The 13179-nt window shown below is 43.9% G+C and overlaps 1 protein-coding gene across 7 annotated transcripts in view; it reads right to left on the bottom strand.

Moving 5' to 3' along the window:
- Positions 1-13179, bottom strand: part of dnajc6 (DnaJ (Hsp40) homolog, subfamily C, member 6) — a 57495-nt gene that overhangs the window by 23172 nt on the left and 21144 nt on the right. For all 7 annotated transcript variants that reach the window (XM_031833654.1, XM_031833653.1, XM_031833649.1 and 4 more), the window contains 2 exons: positions 8235-8284; positions 3849-3997 (listed from right to left, as the gene is read on the bottom strand). In XM_031833654.1, the coding sequence (XP_031689514.1) occupies positions 3849-3997; positions 8235-8284 (199 nt within the window). The remainder of the gene's footprint in view (positions 1-3848; positions 3998-8234; positions 8285-13179) is intronic.

The following is a 13179-nucleotide window of genomic DNA, read 5'->3' on the forward strand; positions in this document are numbered from 1 at the left end:
CTATTATTTTTAAATGTAACTCGGCAAGTCAGTTAAGAACACATTCTTATTTTCAATGACAGCCTAGGAACAGTGGGTTAACTGCCTTGTTCAGGGGCAGAACGACAGATTTTTTACCTTGTCAGCTCAGGGATTTGATCTTCCAACCTTTTCGATTACTAGTCCAACACTAGGCTACCTGCCGCCCCCCAATTCTCAGCACTATTCTCGACTCCGAGACGCTTTGTGGACATGGCTCCTGATCTAGGAGTCATTGGAGTCCTATTTAGACGACTTCATTTCTGCCTCACTGTGAGACAAACTTTCCAGGTTCAGTCTTTCATCCTGATCTAGTTCTATGCATTGTCCTATCTCCTTCTACAGTTTACAGTGAGTATTCTATGTCAATAATATTATGTAACATGTTTGACATGAAACAATGCTGAGTGCCTATGGGTAATGTATTATAAAACATTGCTTGCACCAGATAATGTATGTCTGAACTGAGGCAGTCTCCCATGTGTATCGCTGTGTGTTGATCTTGGTAGGCCTGGGTAGACTTTTCTCTCTCTCTCTCTCTCTCTCTCAAACTTGTTACATAATATTATTGACATAGCATAGGAAACTGTGAAAGAGGTTAGGACAATATATATATATATATACACATACAGTTGAAGTCGCAAGTTTACATACAAGCTAAGCCAAATACATTTAAACTCAGTTTTTCACAATTCCTGCCATTTAATCCTAGTAAAATGTCTTAGGTCAGTTAGGATCACCACTTTTTTTTAAGAATGTCAAATAATCAGAATAATAGTAGAGCGAACTGTAGTAGAGAGAACTATTATAGTAGAGAGAACTAGTAGAGAGAACTATTTATTTCAGCTTTGATTTATTTCATCACATTCCCAGTGGGTCAGAAGCTTACATACACCCAATTAGTATATGGTATCATTCGGGTAGCGTTCCACAAGATTCCCACAATACGTTAGGTGAATTTTGGCCCATCCCTCCTGACAGAGCTGGTGTAACTGAGTCAGGTTTGTAGGCCTCCTTGCTCGCACACGCTTTCTCAGTTCTGCCCACAAATTGTCTATAGGATCTAGGTCAGGGCTTTGTGATGGCCACTCCAATACCTTGATTTGGTTGTCCATAAGCCATTTTGCCACAACTTTGGGAGAATGCTTGGGGTCATTGGTCATTTGGAAGACCCATTTTCGACCAAGCTTCAATTTCCTGACTGATGTCTTGAGATGTTGCTTCAATATATATATATAATTTTCCTCCCTCATGAAGCCATCTATTTTGTGAAGTGCACCAGACCCTCCTGCAGCAAAGCACCCCCACAACATGATGCTGCCACCCCTGTGCTTCAAGGTTGGGATGGTGTTCTTCGGCTTGCAAGTCTCCCCCTTTTCCCTCCCAACATAATGATGGTCATTATGGCCAAACAGTTATATTTTTGTTTCATCAGACCAGAGGACACTTCTCCAAAAGGTACGATCTGGCTTTTTTATGCCGGTTTTGGAGCAGTGGCTTCTTCCTTGCTGAGCAGCGCTTCAGGTTATGTCGATATAGGACTCATTTTACTGTGGATATTTATACTTTTGTACCTGTTTCCTCCAGCATCTTCACAAGGTCCTTTGATGTTGTTCTTGGATTGATTTGCACTTTTCGCACCAAAGTACATTCATCTCTAGGAGACAGAACGCGTCTCCATATTGAGTGGTATGACGGCTGCGTTGTCCCATGGTGTTTACAATTGCGTATTATTGTTTATACAGATAAACATGGTACCTTCAGGCATTTGGAAATTGCTCCCAAGGATGAACCAGGCAATTTTTTTCTGAGTTCTTGGCTGTATTCTTTTGATTTTCCCATGATGTCAAGCAAAGAGGCACTGAGTTTGAAGGTAGGCCTTGAAATACATCCACAGGTACACCTCCAATTGACTCAAATTATGTCAATTAGCCTATCAGAAGCTTCTAAAGCCATGACATCATTTTCTGGAATTTTCCAAGCTGTTTAAAGGCACAGTCAACTTACTGTATGTAAACTTCTGACCCACAGGAATTGTGATACAGTGAATTATAAGTGAAATAATCTGTCTGTAAACAATTGTTGGAAAAATTACTTGTGTCATGCACAAAGTAGATGTCCTAACTGACTTGCCACAACTATAGTTTGTTCGCAAGAAATTTGTGGAGTGGTTGAAAAACGAGTTTTAATGACTCCACCCTAAGTGTACGTAAACTTCCAACTTCAACTATATACTGTAGTTGACCACCACAGGAAAGGAAGACCCAGAGTTACCTCTGCTGCAGAGGATAAGTTCATTGGAGTTACCAGCCTCAGAAAATGCAGCCCAAATAAATGCTTCACAGAGTTCAAGTAACAGACATATCTCAACACCAACTACTCAGAGGAGTGCGTGAATCAGGCCTTCATGGTCGAATTGCTGCAAAGAAACCACTACTAAAGGACACCAATAAGAAGAAGAGACTTGCTTGAGCCAAGAAACACAAGCAATGGACATTAGACCGATGGAAATCTGTGCTTTGGTCTGATGAGTCCAAATTTGCGATTTTTGGTTACAACCGCCGTAAATTTGTGAGACGCAGAGTAGGTGAACGGATGATCTCTGCATGTTTCCCACCGTGTAGCATGGAGGAGGAGGAGGTGTGATGGTGCTTTGCTGGTGACACTGTCTGTGATTTATTTAGAATCCAAGGCACACTTAATCAGCATTCTGCAGCGATATGCCATTCCATCTGGTTTACGCTTAGTGGGACTATCATTTGTTTTTCAACAGGACAATGACCCAACACACCTCCAGGCTGTGTAAGGGCTATTTGACCAAGGAGAGTCACCAATCACCAGACCTCAACCCAATTGAGATGGTTTGGGATGGGTTAGACAGCAGAGTGAAGGAAAAGCAGCCAACAAGTGATCAACATATGTGGGAACTCCTTCAAGACGGTTGGAAAAGCATTCCAGGTGAAGATGGTTGAGAGAATGCAAAGAGTGTGTAAAGCTGTCATCAAGGCAAAGGGTGGCTACTTTGAAGAATCTAAAATCTAAAATCTATTTAGATTTGTTTCACACTTTTTTGGTTGTTACTCCATAATTACATGTGTTATTTCATAGTTGACATCTTCACTATTATTCTACTATGTAGAAAATAGTAAAATAAAGAAAAACCCTTGAATGAGTAGGTGTGTCCAAACATTTGACTGGTACTGTATACAAACACACACATATATATATATATATATATATATATATATATATAATATATATATATATATATATATATATATATATATATATATTATATATATACTGAGTATAGAAAACATTAAGAACACCTGCTCTTTCCATGACATCGATCAACCAGGTGAATCCAGGTGAAAGCCATGATCCCTTATTGATGTCACTTGTTAAATCCACTTCAATCAGTATAGATGAAGGGGAGGAGACAGGTTAAAGAAAGATTTCTAAGTCTTGAGACATGGATTGTGTATGTGTGGCATTCAGAGAGTGGATAGGCAAGACAAAACATTTAAGTGCCTTTGAACGGGGTAGCAGGTGGCTGGGCGCAGCGGTTTGTGTCAAGAGCTGCAACACTGCTGGGTTTTTCCACGCTCAACAGTTTCACATGTGTATCAAGAACGGTCCACCATCCAAAGGACATCCAGACAACTTGACACAACTGTGGGAAGCATTGGAGTCAACATGGGCCAGCATCCCTGTGGAACGCTTCGACACTGACAAATTGAGGCTGTTCTGAGGGCAAAAGGGGGGAGGTGTTAGGAAGGTATTAGGAAGGTGTTCTCATGTTTGGTAAACTCAGTGTATATCTGTCTCACCCGGTTGGAGAACTTGGCGCCGCGATAGTTGCGCTGTGACAGGTTGAAGACGGTGTAGTGGTCAGCGTGCCGTGAGTCCAGGAAAGAGCGGATGTCCTCCACATGGTTCTGGTTGCCGATCTGCAACGCCTCCGCAGGATATGACATCACTGGCAGGGGACAGAGAGGGAGACATATGTTCAATCCCAATGACCATAGAGGTGATGATGAGGCATGCCAGGACATACAGTCTAGTACTATTATTACACACTGTCATGGGGTTCCACTTTCATTCCATCTGCACTGTGCAGTATGGAAACGCCTCCAGGGTGATGGACCTGTGGCCACAGGGGTTTACAAACACAAACCAGGCAGGGAATCATACTAATCATTTAAAAGATGAGAGTATTGTACTGTATGTGGTTTATGTAGTTAAAGTTACATTCATCTGGTTAAAAGTGGGTTGAAAGTAATTTAACCACAGGCAGGGTGTGAATTACAAAGCAGCAATGGGGGGGGGGGGGGGGGGCAGCTGAGTGAAATGTTAGCTCCCCTAAATAAATGCAACAAAAGTCAAACTTGGGTAGGGTCTCTAAATAAGGCTAATATAACCATTTTCCTATTTGTTTAAAATGCTGTGGTAAATATGTTTTACAGTGGTAAATATGAAATATGTTTTACAGTGGTAAATATGTTTTACAGTGGTAAATATGAAAATAAAAGCTTCCAAATGAAACGAACACCCCCACCTCTCTGTCATGGTTTAAACCATTTCTTTCTAGTTGGCTGCATAAACCGTCTCCCTGTCTACGGGATGGTCCACTCAGTGAGTTTGGCCTCAGCTTGAGCTCCTTTTAACGCATAGATTTACCTTTGTATTTCATTTTTGCCATTTTACCATATGTCCTTAATTTTTTTTTTAAAGAGCCTTTCTTCCAATGCATTCGATTTGTCTGTTGATTTTTATCATTGTTTGCTTTTGTCCGTCAGCTGTTTCGAGCGATTTGTGTGCCCATGAGAACTGTTTTCACGGTGAAACACAATGAAATGTTACGAAGGCATAGTTACACTTACAGGGCATTTTCAGAGATCTCCAATATCCAGGATTTTTTTTTTACAGGGTTTATGTTCTAATTCAATTGTTATGAGCTTAATAATGACAAATAACACCGTCATAAATGTCATTCATGTAAGGAAAGACAGGTCGTGTTTTATGTCACGCCATCTGAGAAGACTGATGAATTATGGACATCTCATGAACGAGGGTGTAAACATGTTTGGATTCAACTCATGTATTATATTGAATGTAGGCTGCCTGTTCTGCGCGTGTTCATGTGTGTAAAATTGCCTCGGCTGAGAGGTTAGGCTGCCAGCAGTGGTATAAGCCTAGTGGAGGGTGGGCGCAACTAAATGCAGTTTACCATCTTTTTTTCAAAACATTTTACTTATCAGAGGTGACCCAACAATTTTCTTTTACCACTACATCACTGGCTGCCGGTAGGCCAATTTGAAGTTCATGGTAATAGGCCTACACGTTGTAGCCTGGACTAGTAAACTGACCGTGTGTGTTAGGATGACCATCCCGTTTTACTCGGGACAGTTTCAGCCCCATTTCAGGTGTCTCGACTTTTCAGGTTACAAAAAAGGGGTCCATTTGTCAGCAAGATGCATCAATTAATGTAGGCCTAATCAATGGCAATCGCCGAATGTCATTAGCCACACTTTTTGGTGTTTTGTAAATAGATGTGTCATTTGATGAATGGAGTTCATGCAGTTTGGATTATTTGGAGTGGACAAAAGTGCACAGGTAGCCTACGTTTTTGAAGTGATTTGTTAGACAATCAGATGAAAGCATCATGCCTGTTCATGCCACATAAAATGGCAATTCATTTTTACCGGTAAATGACGTCTTTATTATTAGGCCCATAAAAGAAATAGAGCTCTGAATTCACGGGCCAGAGCGCATTCTGACACTCGAGTTGATTTTACAAACGCACCCATAAATGAGTGTTCAGTAAGAGGAGGGATCTAAGGTGACACACTATGCATTATGAGATAGGGGCCCTCAGGTGTCAGAGGAAGGCCCTTCAAATTGTCAAAACACTCCAGCCACCCAAGTCATAGACTGTTCTCTCTGCTATCGCACGGCAAGCGGTATCAATGCACCAAGTCTGGAACCAACAGGACCCTGAACAGCTTCTACCCCCAAGCCATAAGACTGTTAAAGAGTTAGTTAAATAGTTAACCAAATAGTTAACCAAATAGTTAACCAAATAGTTAACCAAATAGCTACCCGGACTATCTGCTTTGACCCTTTTTGGGTCACAGCAACTACTGTTAATCATCTATCCTGTTGCCTTGTCACTTTATCCCTACTTACGTATATATGTACATATCTACCTCAATTACCTCGTACCCCTGCACAAGGACTCGATACTGGTACCTCGTGTATATAGCCAAGTTATCCGTTATTTATTCATTGTGTTATTATTCTATTATTTCTATTATTTTCCCTCTGCATTGTTGGGAAGGGTCCATAAGTAAGCATTTCACTGTTAGTCTACGCCTGTTGTTTACAAAGCAGGTGACGAATAACATTTTATTTCATTTAATTTGAGTGACTGTGTCCTCATCATCTGGAGGACAGACTGCTGTTACATGCAGCGTGCGTGCATGTGTGTATGGATGTGTGTGTCTTTGTGTGCGCTTGTATGTGTTAGCATATACACTACATGGACAAAAGTATGTGGACACACCTTCAAATTAGTGGATTTGGCTATTTCAGCCATACCCTTTGCTGACATGTGTATAAATTCGAGCACACAGCCAAGCAACCTACATAGACAAACATTAGCAGTAAAATGGCCGGTACTGAAGAGCTCAGTGACTTTCAACGTGACACCGTCATAGGATGCCACCTTTCCAACAAGTCAGTTCGTAAAATTTCTGCCCTGCTAGAGCTGCCCCGGTCAATTGTAAGTGCTGTTATTGTGAAGTGGAAACGTCGAAGAGCAACAACGGCTCAGCCGTGAAGTGGTAGGCCACACAAGCTCATAGAACAGGACCGCGAGTGCTGAAGCGCTAATCGTCTGTCCTTGATTGCAACACTCAATACCGAGTTCCAAACTGCCTATGGAAGCAATGTCAACACAAGATCTGTTTGTCGGGAGCTTCATGAAATGGACTTCCATAGCCACACATAAACCTAAGATCACCATGCGCAATGCCAAGCGTCGGCTGGAGTGGTGTAAAGCTAGCCGCCATTGGACTCTGGAGCAGTGGAAATGCGTCCTCTAGAGTGATGAATCACGCTTCACCATCTGGCAGTTCAATGGACGAATCTGGTTTTGGTGGATGCCAGGAGAACGCTACCTGCCCGAATGCATAGTGCCAACTGTAAAGTTTGGTGAAGGAGGAATAATGGTCTGGGGCTGTTGAAGGGAAATCTTAATGCTACAGCATACAATGACATTCTAGACGATTGTGCGCTTCCAACTTCGAGGCAACAGTTTGGGGAAGGCCCTTTCCTGTTTCAGCATGACAATGTCACCGTGCACAAAGAGATATCCATACAAAAATGGCTTGTCGAGATCAGTGTGGAAGAACTCGACTGGCCTGCACAGAGCCCTAACCTCAACCCCACCGAACACCTTAGGGATAAATTGGAATGCTGACTGTGAGCCAGGTCTAATCGCACAACGTCGATGCCCAACCTCACTAATACCCTTGTGGCTGAATAGATGCAAGTCCCTGCAGAAATGTTCCAACATCTAGTGGAAAGTCTTCCCTAAGAGTGGAGGCTGATATTGCAGCAAAGGAGGGACCAACTCCATATTCATGCCCATGGTTTTGGAATGAGATGTTCGACGAGCAGGAGTCCACATACTTTTGTGTATCATAATATCACCCTACCCCCATCCCAACCGACCCTAAAAGCTTTCCTAGGCCCGAAAAACCAAGAGCAAATCCTCTCTTATTGAAATCACACCCTCTGTCACCTATAGATTTACAGTAGATGTTGTGTAGGGAGGGAGTGAGGCAAAGTTTACAGGAGGCTAGAGACTGAGAGATCTAGAAGTCTAACAATTGGGTGGAGAAGAAACCTGTGAAGCCCAAATACAGGCTTTATTAGCCTCCGTAATGATCAAATAATGCTACCGTTAGAGAACGATGGATGGCCTTTTAGCTAGAGAGAAAAGCCATTGCCAGTTAGAAGAAGACGAGAGTCTGGTACGCTTCATGAATGGAATGGTGCTAAAGCTAGAACAGCCCAACACCGCAGGCACCCATGCAGTAAATTAACACAGCTGACAGAATTCATACACAGGCACACGCCCTTTCTTTTCATTCCATTTCATACCGTTGATCTAGAACATACAGTATGATTTGACAATAATGTGTACTCACCTATGATTCGTGATGTGATGTAGGCAATGTCCAGCTCTCCTTTTGTGTACCTGCGACAGAAATCATATTTTCTCAATTCATAGAATATGAATAATTCAGATTCTTAAACGTATATGACGCTGCATTGTCTAGATCACTGAGATTTGTCTACAGTTTTTTTAAGACGTGATTGTTTTTGTCTAATTTGTATTTGAATGATCCACACACATTGTAGCAAGCTGCTGAAGTGAACATACACAGACAGGGCTCTGTGGGTGGGGGGGATCCTTTGGGGGGGGTCCAGGGATCCTTTGGGCCTGTAGCCTAGTCGTCTCGCTGGTATAAAGGATTTGGAGACAGGCGCAGGAATACACAATAGGGATTTTTAATACACCCAAAACAAACACGTATACAAAAACACAGGGCTGTACCCAAATAAAAGAGTGAGAATAAACCTGGTTGAACGACACAGGGCGATACCCGTAATACACAATATATAAAGCACGCAGCATAACAGCTGCACCAACGCATAGGTACTCACATGACCAACGGACATGGGAACAATAATCGACAGGACACTGGTAAACCAAGGCCAACCGTGCTATTTTGTTTGTTTTTTCGCATTGTTTGTAACTTATTTTGAACATAATGTTGCTGCAACTGTCTCTTATGACCAAAATATCAGAACAGCGATTACCAACCTCGAATTGGACAAATCATTTTTCTTTAATGAGTTGGATGGGAAGGATATGCTCCAAACACCCAAACAGGTCCCCTCTCCTCGTCATTCGCTGGAGAAAGAAACAGAGATTTTGCAAAGATCGGGGTGCCTTGGGAGCATCAGGCGACGAGTGGCTAATCTGCCTTTGCCATCCATACTGCTAGCTAACGTTCAATCGCTGGAAAATAAATGGGACGAAGTGAAAGCACGTATATCCTACCATCAGGACATTAAAAACTGTAATATCTTATGTTTCACCGAGTCATGGCAGAACGACAACATTAATAACATACAGCTGGTGGGTTATACACTGTATCGGCAGGATAGAACAACATCCGCTGGTAAGACACGAGGCGGGGGGCAATGCATATTTCTAAACAACAGTTGGTGCACAATTAGATATTGTGCACCAAAAATCTTTAGATTTTTCTCGCCTGAGGTAGAGTATCCCATGATAAGCTGTAGACCACACTATCTACCTAGAGTTTTCATCTGCATTTTACGTAGCTGTCTGCATACCACCACAGATCAATAAGTGTATCGATGACGTCGTCCCCACAGTGACTGTACGCACATACCCCAACCAGAAGCCATGGATTACAGGCAAAATTCACACTGAGTTAAAGGGTAGAGCTGCCACTTTCAAGGGGCAGGACTCTAACCCGGAAGCTTATAAGATTCCGCTATGCCCTCCGACGAACCATCAAACAGGCAAAGCGTCAATACAGGACTAAGATCAAATAGTACTACACCGGCTCCAACGCTCGTCGGATGTGGCAAGGCTTTCAAACTATTACAGAATACAAAGGGAAGCACAGCCAAGAGCTTCCTAGTGACACGGGTCTACCAGACAAGCTGAATAACTTCTTTGCTCGCTTCAAGGCAAGTAACACTGAAACATGCATGAGAGCATCAGCTGTTCTGGATGACTGTGTGATCACGCTCTCCGCAGCCGATGTGAGTAAGACCTTTAGACAAGTCAACATTCACAAGGCCGCAGGGCCAGACGGATTACCAGGATGTGTACTCTGAGCATGCGCTGACCAACTGGCAAGTGTCTTCACTGACATTTTCAACCTCTTCCTGTCTGAGTCTGTAATACCAACATGTTTCAAGCAGACCACCATAATCCCTGTACCCAAGAACACTAAGGTAACCTGCCTAAATGTCTACTGACCCAAAGCAATAACGTCTGTAGCCATGAAATGCTTTGAAAGGCTGGTCTTGGCTCACATCAACACAATTATCCCAGAAACCCTAGACCCACTCCAATTTGCATACCGCCCTAACAGATCCACAGATGATACAATCTCTATTGCACTCTATATTGCCCTTTCCCACCTGGACAAAAGGAACACCTATGTGAGAATGCTATTCATTGACTACAGCTCAGAGTTCAGCACCATAGTGCCCTCAAAGCTCATCACTAAGCTAAGGATCCTGGGACTAAACACCTCCCTCTGCAACTGGATCCTGGACATCTTGACGGGACACACCCAGGTGGTAAGGGTAGGTAACAACACATCTGCCAAGCTGATCCTCAACACGGAGGCCCCTCAGGGGTGCATGCTCAGTCCTCTCCTGTACTCCCTGTTCACTCATGACTGCACGGCCAGGCATGACTCCAACACCATTATTAAGTTTGCCGATGGCACAAAAGTGATAGGCCTGATCACCGACAACGATGAGACAGCCTATAGGGAGGAGGTCAGAGACCTGACAGTGTGGTGCAAGAACAGCAACCTCTCCCTCAATGTGATCAAGACAAAGGAGATGATTGTGGACTACAGGAAAAGGAGGACCGAGCACGCCCCATTCTCATTGACAGGACCATAGTGGAGCAGGTTGAGAGCTTCAAGTTCCTTGGCGTCCACATCACCAACGAACTAAGGGTCCAAGCACACCAAGACAGTCATGAAGAGGGCACGACAAAACCTAATCCCCCTCAGGAGACTGAAAAGATTTGGCATGGGCCTTCAGATCATCAGAAGGTTTTGCAGCTGCACCTTCGAGAGCACCCTGACAGGTTGCATCACTGCCTGGTATGGCAATAGCTCGGCCTCCGACTGCAAGGCACTACAGAGGGTAGTGCGTACGGCCCAGTAATTCACTAGGGCCAAGCTTCCTACCATCCAGGACCTCTATACCAGGCGGTGTCAGAGGAAGGCCCTAAAAATTGTCAAAGACTCCAGCCACCCTAGTCATAGACTGTCCTCTCTGCTACCGCACGGCAAGCGGAACCGGAGCGCCAAGTCAAGGTCCAAGAGGCTTCTAAACAGCTTCTACCCCAAGCCATAAGACTCCTGAACATCTAATCAAATGGCTACCCAGACTATTTGCATTGCCCTCCCCTCCCTCTTCTACGGTGTTGCTACTCTGTTATTATCTATGCATAGTCACTTTAATAACCTACATGTACCTATTACCTCAATTACCTCGACACCAGCACATTGACTCTGTACCGGTACCCCCTGTATATAGCCCTGCTATTTTTATTTACTTCTGCTCTTTAGCTATTTGTTATTCTTATCTCTTACTTTTTAAACTTATTTTCTTAAAACTGCATTGTTGGTTAAGGGCTGTTGTATTCGGCGCATGTGACAAATACAATTTGATTTGATTTGTAAACGTATATCCACTATTCTAGGCCAATGGTCTGTTTGTGAAGTACTGAGGTGGATGAGAGCCATATGGCCCTGAGGGCTTCCCATCCTGGCCCTGCATGGTTATGCAACAACCCAGCCACATGGGTAACCTGAGGGAGGGATGAGAGGAGGAGAGGAGGAGAGAGGCTGGGAGGAGGGGAGGTGGGGACAGGAGGAAGCATCAAGTGGGAAATACTCATAATGAGGTAATTGGACCAGCAGCAGTGTTCTATTTTGATACAGTGTTGTGTTGTGCTCTCCTGCAGCATGAACAGTGTTAGACTATCTGGCTAGTGCTAGCTCTACTAACCTGTGTCTGCAGGCCTTCAGAACTGGAATTGGCACTGTGGCTGCTACGTAGGCCTTTCTGGCTAGCGCTAGCTCTGCTAACTGTGGCTGCTGCGTAGCCCTTTCTGGCCAGCGCAAGCTCTGCTAACTGAGGCTGCTGCATAGCCCTTTCTGGCTAGCGCAAGCTCTGCTAACTGAGGCTGGCTGCATAGGCCTTTCTGGCTAGCGCTAGCTCTGCTAACTGTGGCTGCTACAAGTCTAGCTATAGTGCTGGCTCTGCTAACTGTTAACTGTGGCAGGTACAAGTCCAGTTATAGTGTTAGCTGTACTAAATGTGAACTGTGGCTGCTGCTGTCTGGTCATAGCGTTAGCTCTGCTAACTATGGCTGCAAGACTGCAGAGCCAGCCCAGGTTATTTTGAGCAGGATAAGCAGGTGTCATTTTGCATTGCGTGAGGCCAGCAGTGTTGTAGCATGCAGATTAGAAGCCTCTGACCTATTCTGGCTACATGCTGGAGCGTGTACAGCCTGCCTCCCCTTGAGATGCCGATAAGAATCGCTACAGTAGGCTTGCTAGTATCTTGTTGGTGGGGGGAGAGGTAGGCCAGGCTAATATTTGACATATTTGATTGTTTTTAAGGGTTTTGGATCCCCCCCAAAAATACTTTAAAAGTTTTTGATAACTTGTAGATAGATTAACTGAAATATCTGGTGGTGTTCCACAGAAATGCAGGACTGATTATGGCAAGTCCGTTTCTATTTGGCTAGCTAGCAAGATTTAAATGATGCAGCAACACCAGATTAACAGCGTTGGCTTTTTAGCACCCTGCCCCAGTTCCTAGAGGAACAGCGGTGTGAGGGGATGCAGAGGCTCATTGGACCATTGTTGAGGTGTGGTGGTCTTACTGGGGCTTTTACAGTCGCTGAAGCATCACCCAGGTGGGTACTACATTTCAGGACTGGACGATCCAGCCTACCTATGAAGGAGGAGCTGTGACTATCGAAGACGACAAGGTGCCCGTTGAGGAGCTCTGTGGCCTGTCTGTCAGATGTCTCGAGCTCCCTGCCTGGCTGTACCACCTACTCTCCCTCTTCATGATACTACTTTACTGAACTGCTTATCATCTAACGATGTGGAAGACCAATATTGCCAGATCCCTATATTTGTTTTGTTAAATTGTTTTTGGCTTATTTATTTTTAAAGCAACTTTGAGATTCTACTTGTAATGAAAAGCGCTATTTAAAATACATACACACCCACACCCACACCCACACCCACACACAAACAGGTGTATAGGCTACTGTAGGCATAT

The sequence above is a fragment of the Oncorhynchus kisutch genome, linkage group LG10 (genome assembly GCF_002021735.2).
Source record: "Oncorhynchus kisutch isolate 150728-3 linkage group LG10, Okis_V2, whole genome shotgun sequence".
Taxonomy (NCBI): domain Eukaryota; kingdom Metazoa; phylum Chordata; class Actinopteri; order Salmoniformes; family Salmonidae; genus Oncorhynchus; species Oncorhynchus kisutch.